Genomic DNA, 24,529 nt, shown 5'->3' with positions numbered 1-24,529 from the left:
TGGAAATATAAAAAAATGTACAGAAACGTCCCATTTTATGAATATTTTTAATACATATCGGTAAATAATAATTTATTTAAATTTTTACTTTTTCAAATTACCAACAGAAAAGTTTTAAACTAAACGACTTTAATAAAGAAGCTGGTCCTAAATTCTAATCGAAGGAACTAAAATTATAAAATTGGTCCGACCAGAAAAATTTTCCCGGTGGTCCCTTCGCGAGGTTTTTTCATATATATATATATATATATATATGAAGTGAAAAAACTTTTTTATAAAGAAAAATCAATTTAATTTTAGTAGATGACAATATATTTTTTTTGTTTACATTGTTTGTTACTAATTTTTATAGTTTTTTTCCCCGTAGGGGTAGGAAAAAGCTCTGTCAGCCGCCGTCAGGCCCGCTCTGACGGCAAGTACAGGGCTCTAACCCGCTATAAAACCTTCCCCTCCAGTCACGCATGGGACAAACCTAATCCACATAGTATGTACGCAGCCCCTGCGCAATCACCCGGGCGGTCTTGTCACTGAATTAAAAAAGCCAGAGCGACGACCCTAGGGGATCATCGGGGAATGACGATTGCGAAAAGCCTCTGCGCCCGACCCTTAAGGCTGGCCGCTCACAGCCATCCGGCATCCGTCGTTTCACCTCAGGTTAACTACAGACTCCCAGCCTGCCTGTCGCTTTCCTCCGCTGCCTTGTTTCGAATTATGGCTGACACCGCAATCGTTACTATCGTCCAATCATCTCTGTCACCCAACATCACAGTTATGACATTATCCACACGCCGTGGTCCATCATGGCAGCCCTCAAGTCTCTTCACCTCGTGCAAAAATCACCACATGTTCCGTCATATCCTGCTCCCCACAATCATAACAACAACTCGTGGTATTCCTACTCATACGGTACAGGTAATCTTTAAAGCATCCGTGCTCTGATAGAAACTGGGTGAGCTCGTATGTGGTATCACCGTGCTTCCGTTCTACCCAACTCCTAACGTCACTGACGAGCCGGTGTGTCCATCGTCCCGTCACCGCCGCATTCCACCTGTCGTTCCAAGCTCTGAACATCTCGTCGACAGCCACTTTCCTCTCATTACCCCAAGTAACGATTGACACCACCTCTATACCTATCGTTCGGTACCCTGCGGTAACCGGCAGATTGAGCCGTCGTTGTTGGCTCAACAACCTTCTTCTGTTGCGTTCCCTATCCAGAGCAGCTACCCAAACAGAAGCCCCATAGAGCACTACTGAGGAGTATACACTAAGGTTTTTCACAGCTACCGGACAGAAAGCAAGAGCTTCTGAACAGTTTTAGAGACATGCTGTTTCATCAACCAACAGAGATACCAAGGATACTGTAACTTTAATTTACAGTACTTTAAAGTTAAATCCCCGCATTCTTAAAGCGGATCGAATTGGAGTCTAAAAAACCTTTTTACACCGTTGTAATGAAAGGACCAAAGATAAGAAGAAGAAATTAATAATGATATTGGTCTACCTTTAGAGGGGGAATGAGAAATTAGAGAAAACACATTTGAAAGGGATCCCCTTCAGGCATTAGGCATCCATGCCGCCTGCAATCCTTGGCGAAATCGAGTTTATATTTTCATATGATCAAAACAGCTAATAACTGACCAAAGATTTCCCATAGACCGTTGCAGAAACCGCCGATAAATTTTATAACCAGTCACTTAAGAACTACTACCTAAAAATAGGACTTTCCTGCCTTAAGGAAAATCCATCTCAAGAGTTTATGTAGCGTGATAAAAGAATTCAGGTGAACTATATACACTGAAACTAAATTCCTACTGGAAAGTTAGACTGTCTTAGGTGAATTAGGTAAATTAATTATAATATGCAGATAACTTTTACTTTTTTAACAGAAATATTAATCACATGAAAAAACTCCATTTTTATTAATTTATTTTGCATTACACAACTACCTATAGTTTAAAATTATATAAAATTGGCGTGAAATAATAATGATTATAAAATATAAAATAAGACATGTGCATAAAACTACCCAAACAAAATACTTGTACTATTTGTTATTACAAACTTTACCACACGTTACGAGACAAGTGGTATTCATTTTAATTATTTTAGGTGACAGTTTAATACACTTAGGAGGAGAATTTAAAATACTTTTTTTTTTATAACAATTAACTTATTTTATTTGACCAAACCTAAATCATAAAGATTGATACTAAATATAATAGCAGATCCGAATTCTATGATTTTGTTTATTATTACGATTTATTTATTTCGGTATTGTTTAATATATTAAAATGTCAAGGGAGTGTAATGCACTGTTTTCCGTAGAAAGGGCTAAAATAACTTTATTTCTTTATACTATAATTATTATTTTTTATAATTATAACGATAAAAAGAATTTGAGATACAAGTGGCACTCATCAAAGTTGCTTTATCTGAGAGTAATCATGTCATTATATGGCCAGTTCCTGTGATGAACAGAGTTGATTTGCCGCTTTTAGGGGTAAAGTAAATATAATCTATATTTCAGTATGCTTGGTTTGATTTTATGCAGCAGTTTATTCGACTCGGTAAAAAAAGTTAAGAGAAATATTTCACTTCTTACTTTCGTTAATAATAATCCTGGTATAGTATGATTAAAATTTCGAGGAGTGGCTATACAATTTTCTGGAGGTCATTAAAGGCTTTTCCATTTATCTATTTGTATCCTTTATCAACATTTTAGGAGCAATTCGTCACAATTTAGATAGCTAACTTGGTGCGCAGAGTGGGGGGATTGCTGTGCCCGAGAAGTTACCGTACACTATCCATTTCACTCTAATCTTGTTAGCAATTCCAACACTACTTCAAACACGAAGGTTAAAACTTAAAGTGTTATATTTAAAAACAACTGCCAGGTTTCTAGTTTCCAGTTTTTTTTTTTGTTATTTTTGCACTCCTTTGCAACCTTTTTTAATTTTACCTTTAAGATATTAATCAAAATAATTTTTCGTAAAAAAATAATTACGCCAAATTGCAGATTTCCCATTAATCGGCGAACGGGTGAATTAATCGTGGGTGATAGTGGCAGACTTTATTATGTTAATATATAACCAGATCTAATCCGGTTACAAGGTTATGTAAAAGTCATATTAATCTCACATAAATTAATGAATTATTAACTGCAATGAAACTTTACGATAAAAACATCTTTAATTTTAAAATCCTAAAATTAAATTAATATTAAATAGTTAAATCAAATAGAAACGTTTTGTTTATCATATTAATGGAATTTGGAGTAGACAACGAAACATTGAATTTAGTAAAAGAAACCATCCAAATATTTTCTCAAAAGTAAAATTTCAAGGACTAAGTTCTGAATATTTTGAAATAAAATAGGTGTGAGGTAAGGTGAGAGTGTTTAATACAGTTTTGGAAAGGTAATTAGGGAATAGAACAAAAGATGGAAATTTTAAAGTTTCCATCTTTTAAGGTTTTTACCAGTCTGTCTTTAAGTCTTAAGTTAAAAATATCAAAATAAACTGTTAGGCCTTTTCAGATGATCTGGCAATTTTGTCCCCGGATATTAAACTACAGAAATTCAAATTAATCTTTTAAAAATAATAGCTGAAAAAACACGTTTACAAATCTCATACCAAAAAATTGAATTTATGACAAATATTAAAAATACTCCGAAGACTTTAAAAAATGTGTTTGGAAAAATTAATAAAGTGAAAAAAATTAAATATCTAGGTGAAATAATTAAACCCAACGCCTTCTCTAAAGAATTGAATAAATTTAGAGCTAGTAAAGTGGATCTTGCTTATTGCTTAACAAAGCATTTATACAATAAAAAATCAATTTTCAGAAAAACAAAATTTTGGCATTACAGTACAGTTTATAGGTCTGAATGTTTGTATGCCTTGGAGTATTTATGTGACTAAAATAGGCAAAATTGAAGAGCTAGAGAAGAAAGAAAGGAATACATTAAGAAGAATGTATTAAGGTCAGTTTAAATAGAAGAGAATAATAAAATGATATTATCATTATTATTATTAGGATTAGATAAAGTGAAGAGCTTTATAAGTTTAACGACAGAATTTCAAATGTTATAATGAAAAGAAGACTAATATTTTTTGGACATCTTTTCAGAATGGAAGACAAACACTGACTAAAAGAATTTTTCATTTTGTCTGTAAGCAAAAAACTAAAAGTAAGTGCTTTAATTAAATCTTAAAGGAGATGAGAGAACTAAATATCATGGAAAAAATAATCTTAAATAGAAATAAATTTAGAAATATTATTTTATAAAATAAGAATTTACAGAAAAAACCGAAAAAGAAGTATGACTACAGATGGAGTAAAGAAATAAAGTGAAAACATGGAAAAAAATGAAAAATATATTCGGAAAAAAGAAAGTCAAAAGATAAAATACGATTAAGATATTTATTTAGATCCTAAGATGGCTAATTTTCGATTTAATATTGACCGCAGTTAGCTAATAGATAGCGTTCGGAAAGTTGTGCACTGGAATTATAGAAGTGTAATGACGAAACTTTCTTAATTATTATTTTATATTTTTATTTCATTATAGAAACGGATAATACAATAACTGGACTAGTTTATAAAAGGTGTTGAAAATGACCTCCTCCAACTTCAGTACAACACTGCACACGTTTCAATTTGTTTACAAACACTTTAACCAGCTGATGTACTGGAATGTCTCGTACGTATGCCGTTATTGAGGTTTTTAGTTCGTCAGTCGTTGCGATATACAGCTTGTTTTCCTACTCCCCATTGAAAGTAATCTGAGGGAGTCAGATTGGGTGATCGTGCAGACCACAAACTCCTAGAAATGATTCATTCACCAAAGAAATCTCGTAAAAAAGTCATTGATCTGTTAGCTGTGTGCGCTGTGGCGTCATCTTGTTGGAACCAACGGTGATTGTTTTCTACTTGTTAACTGACTGATGAAGTTTGTTAAAACAGCACAACAATGATCATTATTAATTGAATTTTCAAAAAATATTGGACCTACAATGAACGTTCTACTCACACCGATCCAGACTCAAATTTTTTTCTCGTGTAAAGATTGTTCATGGAGGTTAGAACGACCACAGTCGTATATTCTGTGAATTAATTTACTCACCCAGATGAAACTATGCTTTATTTGTAAAAAAGGTAGTCTGGAGGATACCTTCTTAATTTTGGTCAATAAAACGTTTAAATCACTCACAATAATCTAGTCTTTTGGCATGATTTATAGATTTCAGTTTATGAATACGCTGTTTTGTAGGGGAAAAGTTTCTGTTTTTCAAGTTGTCAAGTCCGATATCTTGCTCTTATAACGAACTCACAGGACAACTAATCTAACGCAGAACAGAAGCACTACATAATTCTAAAGCATACTACACAGCAACTTTCCGAACTCACTGTATAGCGCACAAACAGTAGTACTGCAGTCAGTCCCAGGCTCAGGTTCAAGTAAAATACTATCAGACTTAATTTTCATTTAGACTTTTATTCTTGTGGTGCTGGTGTACTTTAGATTTTGGGGTCAATTGAAATTATGATTCTTATCAAGAAACAATTGTACGACAATATCAACGGATATGCTGAGCTGTAATATAACAATACCTCAAATTTATCCTATTTTAAAGTATAATATTTTAATTAGAATACTAGATCATTGATACCGGTGTTCTTTGGTGGTTGGGGATCAATTAACCACATATCTCAGGAATGGTTAATCTGAGATTGTACAAGACTACATTTAATTTACATTCATACATGTCATCTTCATTCATCTTCTGAAGTAATAACTTACGGTGGTTCTGGAGGCTAAATAGGAAAAAAGGGAAGAAACTATAACATTTAAAAAAAATTATGTAGATATTAATTTACTTTTGATGTCATTAAATTGAAAAAAAAAGTTAATAAATCAGCTAATTATTATAAACATTGTAATTTTAAAGCCGGTTTAAAGATACAAATTATTTTAATGTATATAAATAAAGTATGATTAAACCTGTTTTTACCACAATGCAAAACAAGATAGATGCAAAATAACCTTACATGTCAATCTTATAATCACGATGTACTATTTCAATTATCTTTTTTTATAATACAAAAAAAATTAAATGAAAACACTAATGTATTATAATTAGCAAAGAATTACATGATAATATGTTTTTTTTTTAAATGATGGTAATGACAGGTTAAAATAACTGAAAATAATTATTTTTAGTTATTTGAATAAAACTGATTATTATCAGTTTTAACTATAACTTTTTTCTTAACACTATATTTAATGCTAGATTATATTTATTTAATGAAAACAGTCTACGAAACAAGAAAATTCCAATAACCGTTTTGTTTTTATTTATATAAATGTTGGATGACTTTATTAAACAAAAATTTCTCTTTTTAAGGCCTTATGACCAGCTATACTGAATTTAAAAAATATATTTTCGTGTTTTATACATTCTGACAAAATGTTACTGCACCGGCTGTGAACTTGATTTTTAATTGGATCATGATGTTGATGATACAGCTGTTTTTAATCTTTACAGCTCTGTAAGAAACGTGTGATGTCATGACTTTCATAAAGTGGGTGGAGTGGTAAATTGAACTGAAAACTGAACACTGCCTAATATAGTTATTTCTATTTAAATAAATTTTTGGGACAAAACAGAAGTTAGTTTTATCGCGAGAATTTTTTTTAATGTTTTATGTGAATGAATTTCACCTGATGATTCATAATAAATTTTCAATTAAATTTTCTTTTGGTTGTAACAATAATAATAAAAAATAAAATCTCAAGTAAATAGTAAAATTAAACAATTATAATAATCCAAACAAAAACAAAATTATGACCTTACTTTAGCGTAATTTAAAAAGCCGATTTAGTGCATTTTACATACCAGATACCGTCAGTACAATTTACAATCATTCCATAGAATAAATAAATCATTCAATGCAGTTTAATCTTTTTTTGAATGATAAAAAATAACCAATTCAGAACGTTTTAAAATTTTCAAACTTGCTGCAAAGAATGTAGCAGCATAATATTTTATGCTCAGTTTTTGCGACTTAATCAATTTTCCTTTATTTAAATTTCCTAATAATTTTAAATAAACTATTTACTCAAAACATATGGTTTTTATTTTTAAATATGCCTTAAAATATCCCAAGTTATGTTCAATGTAAAAGAAATCAATCATTAGTACATCCTTAACATATTTTTCTTATTAGTATTGCAATCTACCGACTTTCATATTATTCTAAATGAGGCATTAGATTTATTAAAGAAGTAGGTGATAATTTGTTTAATTTAAGTATTTGTTCAAAAACTGTGAGATATTACTGACTAAGTTTTGTTGTCAGACTGGGAATTCTTAGTCCTGCGGAGGATGGCTTAGGGGGTCTGATGCTGTTATATATGTATATATAGAATAGCATCCCGGGTGACTAGGATTCCGCCGGGGTTCTTACTTCACCAAGATAGGCGTTTTGGAATCGAGACCCGATTAGCTGAGATATTGGCTGTTAGGGTGAGAATGGATGGGTGGAGAACCCTAATATGAAGCTGCGGTGTGGGAGGGTGTAGTCGTCGACTTCGCTTCCGAAAGCAGACCAGAGAAGAGAGAAATAGGATATATTTTCATCAGAGGCTCAATAAATTTTTGAATTATTTTTTTGATTTTTAAGTAAATCAATAGAACTTCGATTAAATTGAATTGTACGACAAAATTTAGTTTAGATGCGAACAACACTTGTTTTGATATGCGAATATGAGGATAGTATTGGTATAAGGATAGTATTTCTGGTGTTTAAAGACTATCAAGTCAGATTTGATTGCATACTCTCACTGAAATTAAATATAGGAAGAGTTTTTGTGTGAAACCTTCGGTGTTAGAGGAAGGCGCAGGGATCGCGCTTTCGCGAATGGGTTAATTTGGTAGTTGAGGGTTGTAAGTTACGGTAGGCGATCGTGGTTGGAAGAAACCATACGAAAGCAATAATAAGTTGTGAAAATAACTAATAAAAATGTCTGCCGTGGTTTTGCATCGATGGCATCCCGATAGAGGCCAAACTGATGTTTGTGTTGAGTTATCAAGTTTAGAGGATCTAAAAGACACTATCCGATAAAGGACACTCATATTCACACTCAACAGGTCAATTTTTGAAGCTATAGTGGGTTGTAAGTAGTTAATAAATTCAGAACGGCCTGCGGAATTGTCCCTTTATGTTTATCATTTGGTTAAAATAATACCAAATAAACTAACAATTTTTTAAATTTAATTTTGAAGAAAAATTTTATTACGTAATGTTATTTATTATATCATTTAATTATTAAGTTTCGCTAATTTCTGTTTATTGTCCTAATATCGTATTAAGAAGATATTTATTTGGAGGGAGCAATAGGCCCGTCTTTATACAGTCAATAAAGTATCACAATCCTGGTCAGGTTATTTTTATAATCAGCAGATAGAAAGATGAGTTGTGTCTACTGAATTTTATTTTAAGAGGAATTAATTAACTGAATTATAACTTTCAAATGTAATAATAATTTTAATTTTATTTAATAAAAATAAATTTAATAATATATTTTAATTCATAAAATATACATAATAGGCCTATTATTATAAATTATTTAATTTTGTCAAAAAACTGGTCTTCATTTATCTTTTATTCCATTATTGTGGTTTACTTTTTGGCTTCTGAATTTTAGACACGTTTTACTTTGGATTACCGGCGAAGGATGACGGCAGCTGCTGGTGGCACAACATAAGGATAAGCAGAGTAGGCGTAAGGATACGCGGCGTAAGCGTAGGCCAAATATGCTGCCTCAGCTCCTTTCAAATTCTCCTTTGGAGCTTCCACGCTTTGAAGAGATTCTGGTTCCTTGGACTTTTCTTGTGCCAAAGCTACAGTAGCGAAAAAGGCAACAGCTAATACAAAAATTCCCTGTAATAAATAAAAGAAAAATATATTAATTAATTCATTAAATCATTATTTGTGTATTATTTTTTTAATCATTATTATTTGTCTTGGAAATTCACATTCGGAATTCCATTATGAGGGGCCACTGGGGCATACCTCATTCAGTGCTGTGGTGATTTAACTTAGTACGTACAATCCTGCACGTCTCCAGACTTACAGATTTTTTTGGCTTTTGGAATTATGACTTTAGGATCCAGCCAACCTTTTCTACGTATTTCTTTAAATTTCTGATAATTAATCCATTTGTTGTTATCCCAATGGGAATAATTTTTATTGAGTTAAGTCTGCAAATTTCTTTATATTCTATTATCAAAGGATTGTACTTGGTTATTTTATCTGTTTCAACCTTATTAATATTGTGATCAGATGGGTGAGTGACGTCAATGAGTAGAACAAATTTTTCTAATGTTGTGTAGAACCATGTCTGGTCTATCTGCAGCAATAAATTTGTCAGTGTGCATGGGGAGACCATAAAACAGTGTCTAATGCACATTTTCCAACGTATGTCTGGCCTTATATTCATAATAAGGACAATGTTCCCTGTCATCTACAAGTCCTAATTTTAATACCAATGCCTGATGAACAATGTTTACTCTAAGATTGTGGCGATGCAGATATTCCGTGTTAGCCAAGTTGGAGCATCCAGTTATCAAATGATCAATTGTTTCTGATGGTTGATGGCATACTCTGCACTCATCACTGATGTTCTGATTTTCCAATGAACTTTTTGTAATTGTTTGTCACAATGACCTGGTCTGGATGGCGTGGATAAACACTTCAAATTCTCCAAATAGAGACCCATCCCTTAGCCAACGCGTAGATGCGTCCTTATCGGCATTTTCAAAAGAATATGGAAATCTACCGTGGAGTGAATTAGATTTCCATGCTTAGAACCTATCACTAGTTGTAGTGATATTGGATAGAAATTGTCAACATTCAGTTTTAGAGCGGAATAGCCCTTGTCAGATGTAACTATTGCTTTGTGCAATGATAATGTTTCAGAACTGGAGAGAAAATATCACTACATTGATGCAATCTGTCTGTTACAAAGTGACTTCAGGTCGAGAAGGTATCTACCACCTTCTTTACGAGAGATATATACAAACGTTCTGCTGCGGATTTAGGGTGATGAATCCGTATTTTGTTAATATTGTGCGTACCAAGATGTTCAGGCTTTCAAGATCTGTCTGGGACCAATGAACAATTCCAACTGAGTATGTGAGATTGGCACACACCAAGAGTTAATTACTTTGATTTTGTTTTTTGAGTTGAGCTCGGTCTTCAGGATTTTGCGGAGTCTTTCTCGGAACACTTTTTCCAACTGCTATTTGATTTATTGTTTATGATGAGGGTTTGTTTAAAACGAAGATGATTGTAAGTGTCCTCTGCGACACTAATTTTATTCAGAAAAAAACGACCTTTTTTTATTTTTTTGGCGTTATTTTGACACTAATTCACTTTTTCACTAATTCTCTTTATTATTATTATTATTACTCTTCACACAACTATTTTATAAAGACCTCTTTCTTATACATGAAGTTCAATTAGAATGATTTTTGTAAAAATAAAAGTTGTTCCAGAGACTTAAAGAAAAGGGTTTATTTATATTACTTGTTTTTTTATATTATAGTGAAAAGATTATAGGCTTTGGATGAACAAAATGCAGCATATTGCTTATTCTTGGGTACCATATTCTTGGTTTGATAATATTGAGTTTTCATCATGCTGTTACAGAATTTATATGTTGTGGCATTGTACCAAAGAAGCTGTATTATCAAGTTTTGTGTAATTTTATTTCTCTCAATTATTCAAGAAAGAATTTTTTTTAGTTGTTTGTAAGCATTCGTTAACTAATATTAATTATCACAAAATCATTTAAATTATATTAATTCAGCAATACTCTAATACTAATGTTACAAAACAGCTGTTTTTCTAAATTATTCCATATTGTTTAATATACATTATAGTCATTCATACATTAGATTAAATTAAATAGAAGTGTGTGTGTTCTCTCTTTATGTCACTCCCCCTCTAGCTGTATTTGTGTATGTCTGTGTGTTAAAAACAATTTTTTTTCTCTCTTTTTGATGTTTTTTCTTGTTGATTTCTTAATCCTAACGAATGCTACAATTATAATAAAAATATTTTCCATATAATGCTAAAAAATAAATTTAATTATGTAGGAATAAATTAAGCTTATTTTTAGAGACTACCTAATACTTTATCTGACTCGATTTCACCTAAATTTTATTTAATTATTTTAATTTGTTTTTTGTATTTATTATTATCTTTTAACTGACTGTTAAACAAGATTATACTGTACATAAAAATAATGCTGTATTAGTAATGTAATACATAAATAATTGCTTTTTTGATCAATTAATTCGCCATAAAAGATTTGGAAAGCTTATACATGGGTATATGGAGGTGGGATTTTGTAGCGTATGAATAACTCCATGCTTGACTTGGATCTGAACCTAGGAGCCTCGGATGACAGGCCGAGGCGCTACTACTTTCTTAATGTTGTAATTTTCAAACTTCCTTGATATTATATTTTCATATTACAGTGATAACTTCATATTGGGTTATGGAAAGCAAACAGGTAGAATGAATATAATGATTATAATCAATTTTTAATATTATCGATTGACAATTGAATTATTAGGCGTTTTTCTGAACACCGATTCTTACCTACTATCCAGTTAGGAACCTTCAGATAAACTTAAAAAATTCATAGGAATATTAATAAATTGTTTTTGAGGCAAAATTTCTTGTTAAAAATGCATCTCTCTACTAGATAAACGGTTTATAACGTGAATAACTTGGGTTCAGTTAACTATTTTGTTACAGACATGGTCAGCATAAAATTGGGAAAGACCGACTCCCGAACTTTAAACTGATTTAAATTCTGTGTTAAGAGTAGTAAAATAAAAAATAAAAATGTAATTTATTACGAATCATAACCGAAAACGTGGTAGTAGATTTGATTTGAAGACAAAAATTACACATAAAAATGATACAATTATTCTTAAAAACAACAGGTATTCTCTGCTAGACAAACCAAAATGTTTTTCCAATTGGCTTTTTTAAAGCGCCGAATATATCAATAAAATATAGTTCACACTCACCTTATTATAAAAAAGAATCCTTCATTCTGTTCTTAAAACAGAAAAACTTTTAAAAAATATATCCTTAAAAACAGAACTTAAAATAAACGTCATTACCTTCAGAGAAATCAACTCCGACTATTGAATTTCGAATGAAAGGTAATTAAAATTATTTCTAACTTTGACATAAGTAAACAGAAATAAGAAACTTACGTAGAATTTCATGTTGAAGATAGTTGTTGTTGATTTTTCGATGTTCACTTGAAGAGTGTACGAATGTTTCTACGAAATACATGAATTATTATTTGTATTTATAGGATTTTATATGTCCGGGTGGGTCATTACTTACAGCATTGAAAAAATACGTAAAATAATTTATTGCACCCTCCACCATAATTCTTGACCCGCCTTAATCATCGAGTTATCTCATTGTGTTCAATGAACGTATATGTGTATTTGTATATATATATCATTTTAAAATGATTTAGAAACACGATGAAGTATTATTGAGTGACAGGTTCATAATTTTTAGCTTCACCTTATTTTTCAGCCCGGACGAAAAGACTTCTTATTTCTTAAAGTATCATAAATAATTTAAATTCTGTCTTAACTCTTTAATTATATCCTGTTATTATACAACAAATAATATTAACAGTAAAAATGATTTATTACCAGATTGCCTGATGTGGTCCAAATAATAGTACTGTTGAATATATATTGTGTTTAAAAGTTTGTAATGTAAGTAAACATATTTTTTAGATGTAATTTCCCTCTCCTATAATTATTAAAAGTCGGAAGTTACAAAGAATAGCAAATTATACATAATTATAATTCATCCGACAGATTTTTTTCAAATTTATTTAAACATATACTTGTATATATTTATTTATTTATATAGCCTATGACACTCCCAGTAATGTAAGAATTCCAACGCGGGGTGATACATCTAAATCGATTCAGCGGTTGAGCTGCTACGGTAGAACAAACATACGAGTACATACACACATTCACCTTACATACATTGCATTCTTTCTTTGGGCAGTCGTATAAAAAAAAGTAAATGTTACGTAATTACTTATAGAAGAGATATTAGCAACTGAAAGAAACAAAATACATTAATACAAAAATTGTTATATAGCAACCATTTTCCAGTTATAAAAATTTTAATCAGATATTATGCTTTTCAAATGAATAAAATAAAGTTAAAAATAATAGGAATAAAACCAACAGATTTTTATTGGAGTCAGCGTCCAATTAAAAGTTAGTTGCTAGTACCATAAAAATATTTTTCACTTTGTATTTTACTATTTTTACAAAAATTGTATTTTGAAGTCGGTTCTAACGATATCTTTCTAAGTCTATTTTATTTAATTTTTTTTAAATCTTGTTTTAAGGTTATGTCTACAAAAACGCTGTCGTAATGATAAACAAATATTGAAAAAAACATGAGGAGAAAATATTCATCTTAATAAAGGTTAGACAAGAAATTAATGAAACAGAAAAAATAGACCGTAGCAACTCTCTGGAATTGAAGATTATTATTACTTTTTGCCTTAAGTTTACCATATAATTTTCCTGAATTTTTGCGTGAAAATACTTTTATTACTAAATTTATTTGAGGTCATAATTATTATTACTAGAGGACCCGTGCTACTCCACAGTAGCAGTAAACAAATTAAGTTATAATAGATAATTTACCGTGTGGTTCATAAGACCTTTTTCCACACAACATTAGCTGTCGTAATTGTCCACGGCTAAAACGTGGTTCAGATAGGTAGATTCCTGATTATCTTAACGCTCTTTTTTTAGATTCCTCCGATAAGTATTTTAAAACCAAAACAAACTTTATAATTAGTTGTTGAGATACAGCAGTTTGAGTGTATTTTCAAAAGTGAGGAAATGTGTATATTCTCTCAATACTATTATCTGAATTAAGTGTTGGAAATCGATATGTACTCATTTGATGGCGCTTGACGTGGTAAGTGTTTTAAAACCAATACGAATTCTGTGTCTTAATTAGTTGCTGAGATATCTCGATTTGAATGCCATTGAGTATGAGAGAAGTTAGGTTCCTATAAAACTCTTCTCATAATTGAGTGAGCGTAGTCGGTGCATGCTGGTTATCTGTGGCCTAATGTAATGAGTGTTTTAAGACCCCAACGAAATCTGTAACTGAACTAGTTACTGTAGAAAAACAACATTTTTTATTTTTTTATAAAATCTTTTTATATATATAAATTATATATTTCCTATAATATCAAATCAATCGATTTTGTAGAAATTTAATAGCGTTCTGGAAAATTATATGCAAAGAAAGAAACTGCCTTCTTTCTTGCCTTTTTAAAAAAAAAAGAAGAAATAGTTGAATTTTTTTTTGTTGATAGTTTTACTTATTTCCATTAATCATCATCAATTAAAGACACTGGCGACTTATCAGTGTAATGAAACTGTACCAGTAAACGTGTAGTCTTGATCAAACTCAGGCCAACTATTCCTGATATCTGTGGTTAATTGAAAGCAAATCTTCAAAGAACACTGGTATCCACAATATAGTATTCATATCCGTAAAAAGCTTTTACCTTTAAAGCATATACCTTTATTAGCATTTGAACCTGAAAACGTCGACTTGGAAATCAGCTGATTTACGACGCCGAGTTCACCATTAGACCAACCCGGTGAGTTGAATTTTTTTATTAACTTTATATATATATATAATTTTTTAGGACTAATTTTTTCAAAATTAGCATTTGTTTACTGCAAATTAACACGCACATAAATTTTTAAACAATTATATTTTATTGGCTTTTCGCCTAATAAAAATGTATATATATATATATATATATATATATATATATATATATATATTCCTTTATTTTTAAGAAATATAATAATAATTCTATATTTGTAATAATATATATATTATTTTCTAATCTGTATTTACTTCTAAGTAATTAAAACAAAGATAAAGATATAAAATACGTAGTGCTGTTACAAATAAAAATAAATGTATGTAATTAAATACATTAAAAATTAAAGCGAAGACTGATCTAAAAAAAAGAATTTTAATTTTCCAAAAAGTATCAACTGATTTTAATTCTATTAACCATAATGGGTACGGAAAAAAATTTTCCCCAAATGGTGGAAGAAATTAAAACTTGCATGATGATATGAAAGAATCTGTTATATTTTCATGAAAAGACAATTGTCCTACTATAAATTTAATATTAATATTGTAAATTTTTGAAGTATTTCTTAATAACAGAACAGCCATAGATTATGAAAATTCTTTCCGTAAATATATGCTCATAAAGTTTGTGTTATCATTCGATGTCATTAATGCTTATTTATTTTACGATCAACAGTAAATGTAAGGGAATCGAATTGATGTCGATCGAAGTAATGTAAATGAGTCTGAATTTAAAATTTAAAAAAATAGTGAATAATATTTTTTACTAAAAATGTACAACCTAATATTTTTGTTTGTCAAGGAAGTGTCTAAAACACACTAAAACATCTCATACTAAAACTACATTAGTATAATTTCTTGGAATTTAAATTCAGTCTAATCTTAAATGCTCATACAGATTATACAAAATAAAAAGCTCTACACACAGGTTATGAAGAGCTCTTATAGATTTTTAACATTTCCGAGTGCGGTTTTGTTCGCACTTGTAAATTTTACAGAAAATTTCCATCAAAGACAAAGTTATGCCTCCCGTCAATTTATCTATCACATGATCTAAGATCTCTGAGAGCATGTTCAATCACTTCAACATGAATAGATGAATCATGTGCATTCTTCCCGTATAATAAGTTTTGTATCTTGGAAAGTTTTATAAAGACGACCATTTTTACGTATAGAGAAAACTAACTCTCGTCCACATGATATGTTTAAAGGCAATTTAAAAGTTGAATGACCACCAGCGAGGAGCGTCGCAGTGACACCAAGAGCCCAGTTACCCTATCGATCGAACGTATGCGAGAAGTAGATTAATCAAAAAGGATTTCCCAATGCCTCCAGGAGAATCTAAAGAAAAAAAATACTGTTTTTCTATCACTATGGATATTGTGAGTAATGGAACCATATGTTTGGCTTTGATCTGGTACTAATTTAGAAAGTTTAATATTTATGTACTCTTAAAGTTCATCGATATTAAAATAATTTCGGGATATTGCATCATAGGGGTTTTCATTATCTTGTTCATCACGAATTATTGTTGGTAAACCGAAATCATATAAATATCTATTGAACATATCTCTAGTGAAAAATATCATGGCAGCGGCTCGCCATGAGAAAGGAACACAAGAATTTAGCGGCTCGCCACTTAGCTGCCAGATTGAGAAGTGCAGCAATGTAACGGATCATTTATTATTTACACTTTCTAATAAATTGTTTTCTATTACCTTTTTCATCTTAATATAGCATATGATACTCCAAATTGCATAATGAAGCAACTGTTAAAATTTAGTAGCGGTTCTTGAGATTTTTGCTAAGATACAAACAATTTCTCTTTATTTTATAAATAAAATTAAAATCTTTCATCGCCGCCATTCTTGTACGTTCTTAGTCGTCACAAAAATATGTCTTCTTTTGATGTAAATGATGATTTTAACAAATATTTTACTAAATTAGGTTAAATTTAAAAATCAACCTGTCTAATTATTGTTTAACTTCTAACACTTTTGTTATTATAATAAAAACATTTTCCTCTTTACCTATCAAATAAAGAATTTAAATGTAACCTACTCTATCTAATTAACATCTAAATAACAATGTTATATCTAATTAACATGTAAATGACCGTATGTTTTAATTACACCAAATTTTTTCAGCACTTTTCTTTAAATTAGTTTAATGGATCTATCACAAAAAAGTGAAAATCGTATGGAGTTCAGATTTTTTAAATAAAAAATATATATTGTAATAAAATTCAATGCAAGTTAATATTACTTATAACGTGTAATTTTATGGCAGAAATTTTATATTTTGTAAGAATTTCATTATTTAAAAAAATTATTTAATCTAATTATTTTTATTGTAACTGACATTTCTCATAAAATTTTGTGACGATTTATAAAAATAATAATAATAATTATTATTATTATTATATTATCATTCTATATTATAAAATTATAAGGAAAATGCTTAAAACGCGAAAATTGCAATAACTTGAGACCTAAAATTGCCTGGGATAGGCAATTGCTTAAAATATTAGGAGACTCAAGTGACACCTAATATGACCTTACTCAAAATATTTCCTCATCTCTGAGTTGAGATATGAGCGAACATATGGTTACGTTATGTATATGGTTCTCCCTATATAACATGGTAAGAAAAATGATGAAATGCTGGCTGCAAAGCGGCCAGCGGATGGAACCTCCTAATACTACATAAAACCTTGTTATTTTCTTCAATATATTTAAGATCGATTTATTTGAACAAAACTTTTAGAAATTAGGATAAATTATCTCTAAAAAATATCCCGTTTCGTGCCTGTCTCTATAGTTCAATTCCATTCAACGTTCCATAACTTCATTAATAGGTTATAAAAAATTAGTGTTTAGATATGTATTTAAAAACAGAGTTTTATCTTATATCTTTTTAGACTTCTTCATCTGACAATATCGGCTTTATACTATAATTTTTTTGGAAACAAAATTTACTCGCACAGGCGAGTAAAACAACAATTTAAAATTAAACAGAAAGATTGTTTAGTTTGCAACAAAAAAAATATATATATTTGAGCCACTTTTTTGGACACAAAGTACAGAAAACATACAGTAAATAATATTTTGGGCCGATCATTAAAATAACAACATATTGCGTAGTGTTGCGTTGTTTACAGGATGTAAAACCATACCAATTTTTTTCCTTTCAAGCAGTCTGTTTTGTAGGCCTGCTCATATTTCAACTTCGATGAAGTTAGACAGATAAAAGAAATTAAAATAAAAACTTTAAAAAAAAAAACCTATCCCAAAAAAATAGAACTAAAATAAAAAAAATAAATAAAATAAATTGAATGAGAACGGGTACACAAGATATGAATTACGGATACGGGTCTCGAAATATTTTTGAATTTGGCGCCGACTACGAAAAATAAGTTTCAAAGGTTGTGTTGAGAAGTACTGGAAAAATTATTTTTCCCTTTTCAGTAAAATTTATTTTTTTAAATTTTAATTAATTAATTTTTTATAAGGTCGGTTCAATTTAAAAAATAAAAAAAAATAGTTTTTCTTAAATTTAAATTCACTACACAAGCTTTTTCTGTGATAACATGGAATAGACATTTTGTAGCATTTTAAAAATGCCGGATCGGACCTTGATTCAAACCAGGACTTCCGGATGAAAGATTGAATTATATCATTATAAAAGGAATATTTAAATACATAATTGTATATTGAGTAATGTGTTTCTATACCAACAAGACAAATAAAATATTAAAATATATCTATTTTTTAAATCTAGGAAGAAATAGAATATTTATTAAACCATGCATATAAAACAAAAATAGAAAAAAATGACAGATAATTTTGTAACAAATTCATAGTAGTGCAAGAACTACTAACTGACTTTCATTCAAGTTCCATCTTTCTGGATATATTAAAAACCTAAACAATAGATATTTAATATTAATATTTTAATATTCTATTATTATCTTCTATTTATAGTAGGATTTTAAAAAGAATGTAAGGGGACATAAACTGGAGTGACTTTGTTTCCTTGTTTCAAGTTTAAAATAAAAAAAAAAAATTGTAAAAAAAGAACAACCACAAGCTAAAGAAAACTTGATAAATGAAAAAAAAAAAGGTTCAAGAGAGAAAAACACTTAAATTCGGAGAGAAAATTTAGCAAGAGAAATTCTAATAAAAGCAAGCAGAGATAGATTTAATTTGAAAAAAAACTCACGTGCAATTCTGCGTAAGAAGACTGAATTTTTATTATTTTATTTTGTATAATTTTGTGCACAAGAAATATACAAAACATAAATTAATTGAGAAAACTAAAAGAGGTATAATTTTTTTAATTTAATATTTAAATAAATGTTTTGCTTATAAGGAAATTAAATTATATAATTGGGTTCATTGAATAAAAACAAGAATTCATTAAAAATTTAGTATTCTCTTACTGTAATAAGCATACTTATTTAATCAGTGTTTACTTACCTTGTAAGAAGTTACTTAGGGTTTTTCCAGTAATGTCTTATTTTTAGTCGAATAAAAACGAACGCTGACTTAAATAAATAAGTTAATATTTATTTATTTTTAAGATAGCCGTTGAGAATACTTGGATTACAGCACTGGCGACTATTGCATTTAATTTGAGACGGGTGGGTTTATAAGATTTCGAAAAGAGAAAATTTACTTAGAGAGAAAGGATATTAGCCAGTAATTCAAAGATGTTTTTGCGGTTTGAAAGCGAAAACATAGATTACCTTTCAGATGAATTTTTGGGAGACAGATGAAACTAGAGGAGGAGCTCCTAACTGACGCCAGAAAATGAAAATATTTTTGCGATTCGTTATTGACAATAGATTTCAAACAGGAGTTCCGCAAGATTTTGGGGTACACCACTCAACAGTCTGTAAGACTATAAATAGCGTAGGCGACAGCATAAAGGAGAAAGCACATTTATGGATCAAATTTCCATCCGAATTACAGGCAATGGAAGTAGCTAGAGAGAAGTGATCTAACTGATTTCAGATAAAGACAGTTATTGGTGCACTCGATTGCACAAATGTCAGAATTAAAAAATCATCTGCATTTGAAGGTAATTTTGCGTGTCTTAATGGGAAAGTCACTTGTGATTCAACTGAAATGATTACTAATGTAAACGCTCAGCGGTCCAAAAGTGTACTCCAGTATTTGGAGTCAAGAGTTCAGTATATCAGATTGTGTCACAATTTAAAAGTAATTTCTGCTTGCTTGTAGATAGTGGGTACGGAATTTCACCGTGGTTATTGACATCGTTTAAAAACCCTGTCAACAGAAAACAGGAACTGTTCAACAAAGACTGCATTGTAGAATAATTATTTAATAAAGAAATTTATGTTTAGTAAAAAAAAGTATATAATATTTTATTTAGAGAAACTGTGATTTAATGTAGTCAATAAATAAATTTACTCAAAAAGGCAAATATTTTGTAATTAAGGTTGAAAAAGATATTTTTCTTAATTCGTAGTGTATTTCGGTAATTTGAAACGAGTTAAAAATTTTGACAGACTATTATTCATTCGATGGTCGCTGACTTATAGTAGTGTGGGTATGCTCCATAATATAATGCAAAATAGGGATAAGCTGTTGCTGAGTAAGGGGAGTCGGAGTACAAGTAACCTCTGTATGGGTAGTAAGTGGCTGCTCTTTTCCTATGGGTTTCCTTAGCGACTGGTTGAACATTGGCGGCGGAGACGACAGCCAAAACGATGAAGAAGAGGATGGAGAGAACAGCCTGCAAAAAATAAATTCGATTTATAAAAAGAAGCAGAGTTGTTTCTTTCATAATGTATCGATCATAAAAATAAAATTGCATATTTTTTAATAAAGAATTTTATTATACTTTATTATAAGGAAAAGTAAACAAAAAACCATCCCGGGATTCGCAATTCGCAATAATAAAATTATCCTGCGGTACTAAACTTTCCGGGCATTAATGAAGTGCTTAAATTTAACCTCTTCCCCTGTGACAAGTCGGAAAATTATTTATAATTAACAATTTTACTTATAATCTTATTTCACAAAAAATAATTTAAAAAAATTTGGTTACATATATTGTTTGAAAGCAACATATTACAAAATTTTCAATGAATTCAGAACATCTTCCAAATAATATGATTCTCTAACAAATAAAATACCTCAACAAATTTTATAAAGATAAAAAGAAGATAAACGATAACATACGTTTGTTATGCGCTGTACATAGTAAATATTTAATAGAATATGGTATAACTAAATACAAGTTTACATTTTTATTATTACATTATCTGAATTACACATATTTTATACAATTAAAGTGAAATAAAGGTTTAATTGCTTATAAGAATAGTAGTCTAAATTCTCACTTGCTGAATGTTATTATCATCATTGTCAATTAGTAGTTATTACACCTATTTTATAAAGATGTGTGACCTATATTCAAATCCCGTTAAATACATTTACAGTTAATATTTTACTGAATTGATATGATCATACTTCCTATTGACTTAAAATGTTGAGGTTTAACTGAAGCCTAACTTTAAGATACATAAGTTTTACGACAGTTAACTCCCAAAAGTGGACGAAACTTTAAAGTAACTGAAGTTTTAGCCTGTTTTTTGGGGGAAAACCAAAAACACTGCTAAACATACAACAATGCTAAAGATATATATATATATACATGCAATCTTTACAATATATAGTTCAAAAAGCTACAAAAATGTTAATTCATATATATATATATTAGCATTTTTGTGAAGCATGCTGTGAAGCAACAATTTTGTTTTTATTTATTAATCTTTTTTTTTTATTATTAATTCGTACATCTTAATAACAGATGTTAAATATTTATCAAATTAAATAATTTTTTTTGTATTCATTAGCAAATATTGAAAAAATTAATATTTTAAATATTTAATTAGATATACATTGCTTTTTACTGTTTATAAAATTATGCTAAAAAACAAGATTAAGAATTAAAAACAAGAATAAAGAATCAAACATGTGTAATTGTAATGAACAGTAAATTTACTTACGACGGCCTTCATGATGATAGGGATTTTAAACGTTGTTGATTCTCTAGCTGAGGAAAAATTATATTTAAAAATTTTTTCGTCTCTCACTTTATATCCAAAAATTCGTCCAAATCGTCCTTCACTCTTTCATTTGTTTCCTCATATGTGAATATTTTATGGGAAAACATCATGCTTGTTCAGTTTTGCTATCATGATACAATTTTTATTTTCTATTCTTAATATTTTTATTATCCTAGAAATACTTGCACACATATGTATAAAACAATACAATTGATACACACACACATATAAGTACTTCAAATCTATGTGCATATAAAGATTTCCTTGTCATAGTTCAAAGAACATTTTTTTTTGGTGATATCACTCCAATTTTCTTTTGTTTCAATTAAAAATAAATTAATATAGATTTATGACTACATATTTTCTTTATTTGTTTCCTTGTTCTCTAAATGCAAGCGCGTTTTAGTGAAATTTTAACGAAACTAGTTGAATTTTTCTTAACTTTGATTTAAAGGCATTTAAATGGTATCCTCATTTATAATATTTGTAAATGAATCCACCCCCCCCCCCTTTGCTCAAGATGTATATTTCAATTTAAAATAAAAAAGCTGTTTGTTTTTTTTTATTTTCAATAAATTTTATAAAGCTATTTGAAATTTAAAAAGCGTATTCATATTTTAATTAAAAATAATAGACGTGAAATCGAGAAGTAAAATTTTTAAAATTTCAACAAAAAAATTTTGATCCCCTTTAGAGAATTTTTACTTATATTTCATTTAAACTTTATAAAACAATAATAATTAAAACAAGTGCAATTTAAAATAACTAATGTTTTCAAATGATTTAGAGATCTGATTAGAGGTTTCACTCATAATACGAAGTTACAAACTCAGAAAGTAAATTTAAATGATATTATTTCAGCAATTTGATCAAAGAGTATTTTTAAAAAATCATCAGTTTTTTATAATTTTACAAAATTTTGGTAATTTTATCAACAATAAAAAATTTATGAATTAAGAGATAATTATGTATATATAAAATACAAAATAATTATTAAATATTATATATATATTGTTGGATTGGAGTATCGTGTGTAAGTACTTGACTACTAAAACAAGTATGGCGAAAATATAGTTTTTATATTTCAAATAAAAAAATAAAATAAATATGTATAGAATATAAGTCAAATTCAGATATACGAGTGAGAAACTGAACGTTGAAACTCTGTCCTTTGCAGATGATTTCGCCCTCTTGGCAAAAGATGTCGAAAGAACAGAATAACAAATAAATGTTCTACTCGGAATGGCCAAAAAGGCAGGCTTACCAATCTCCATCGAAGAAACAAAATATATTACAAATATTAACAACGCACCAAAATTATTACGGACAGATCTCGGATCTGTTTGATGAAGATTGGTTGAGTTGTTCTTCAGTTGCATTCAATGTAAAATCGACAACAGACAACAACCTCAGTTGCAGTTATGTTGACTGTAATGGCGTGTTTTTCATATGCGTTACTCAGTGTCAGTAGTGAGCCAGTTGAAACTTGCTTTCTGCGTGTTTTACTTGTTACTTTTAAACATTTCATATAATTATGGTTGTAATAATTTAATTTTCTTATAAGAAAAAAATTATTTTAATATTAAATTAAAAATATTGTACCTCTTTTCGTATACGAAGAAACAACTTTCTTCGTAAGCCTATTTGAATCCATTTTTTCAGTCGGCCGTAGAATGTCAGTCTTCGCTTACGTATTGCTTCCTTGATTCCATCCAACTCCCGGTAAAGCTCTGCATTTTTTCTTAATTTCCAACCATCGTTAGGTTTTCTGGGCCCTACAACTTTCCTTAGTATCCGTTTTTCAGCAAGTTCCAATTTATGTTCTTCCTTTTTGTTCAGAGCTACTCATTCCTCAGAGTTTAGAATTCCTGATAAGATTACCATTCTATAATTCCTCATCTTGCCCATCCTTGAGATCCGTTTCTTATTGTACACTTCCTACGTTAGGCCATAGGAATTTAGAATCTTTTTGAACTTGACGATGTTCGCTTTCTAGTTCATTCGTTTGGTCGGATAACTTCACCCAAATACCTTAATTTACTCGTGTTCTTAAATCCGAGATTAACTTTAAGTTACTTAAGTTTTGCATCATTTAAGTCCTAAAAGTGGACGTAAATCAGTACCTTAAAATAACACGAATAATAGCCCGTTTTTTGAAAATAAAACAAAAAACAAAAGCAGTTTCTAATAATGCTAAAGTCCTACACGTGGTATGAAAAAAACAATTTTGTTTTATTGATTAAATTATTTTTTAATTTTATTAAATCATGTTAATAACTGATGGTAAATATTTGTCAAAATAAGAATACATTTATCCGTGTTCATTACGAAGTATTGAAGAAATTAATACTTTAAATACTAAATAAGATAAAACTTATTTTTAATGTTTATAAAAATATACTTCAAATGAAATAAAGAATGAAAAAAATAAAAATATAATAATAATCTTAATTAACAATTTGTTATTGTAAAAAACGGTAAATTTACTCACGATGGCCTTCATGATGATAACGATATTAAACGGTGATGATTATTTAGCTGAGAAACAAATTTGTTTTAACATTTTTCGTCTCAGAATTTATATTCTAATTCATCGAGATCAACCTTTTCTTTTTCATTTATTTCCTCATATGTCAATATTTTATGTGAAAAAAT

At 29.4% G+C, this 24,529-nt stretch overlaps 1 protein-coding gene across 6 annotated transcripts; it reads right to left on the bottom strand.

Moving 5' to 3' along the window:
- Positions 1–8,555: 8,555 nt before the first annotated feature.
- LOC142321023 (uncharacterized) lies at positions 8,556–24,490 on the bottom strand. 6 transcript variants are annotated; one of them, XM_075359014.1, is made up of 3 exons: positions 24,366–24,490; positions 20,421–20,535; positions 8,556–8,946 (listed from the first exon to the last, which is right to left on the bottom strand). In XM_075359014.1, exons 2-3 carry the CDS (start codon positions 20,481–20,483, stop codon positions 8,728–8,730), a joined length of 282 nt encoding a protein of 93 aa, XP_075215129.1. In that variant the 5' UTR covers positions 20,484–20,535; positions 24,366–24,490; the 3' UTR covers positions 8,556–8,727. The 6 variants fall into 6 exon arrangements, 4 of the variants coding, with proteins under 4 accessions (XP_075215129.1, XP_075215128.1, XP_075215131.1 ...); XM_075359013.1 differs by lacking the exon at positions 24,366–24,490 and adding an exon at positions 21,815–21,950; XR_012755553.1 differs by having other exon boundaries at positions 8,813–8,946; positions 19,254–20,535; positions 24,366–24,484.
- Between the last annotated feature and the right edge of the window lie 39 nt (positions 24,491–24,529).

Source organism: Lycorma delicatula, chromosome 3, assembly GCF_047948215.1.
Source record: "Lycorma delicatula isolate Av1 chromosome 3, ASM4794821v1, whole genome shotgun sequence".
In the NCBI taxonomy this organism is placed as follows: Eukaryota; Metazoa; Arthropoda; class Insecta; order Hemiptera; family Fulgoridae; genus Lycorma; species Lycorma delicatula.
The sequence above is the reverse complement of the archived record's forward strand: the minus strand, read 5'-3'. Positions and strand labels throughout refer to the sequence as shown.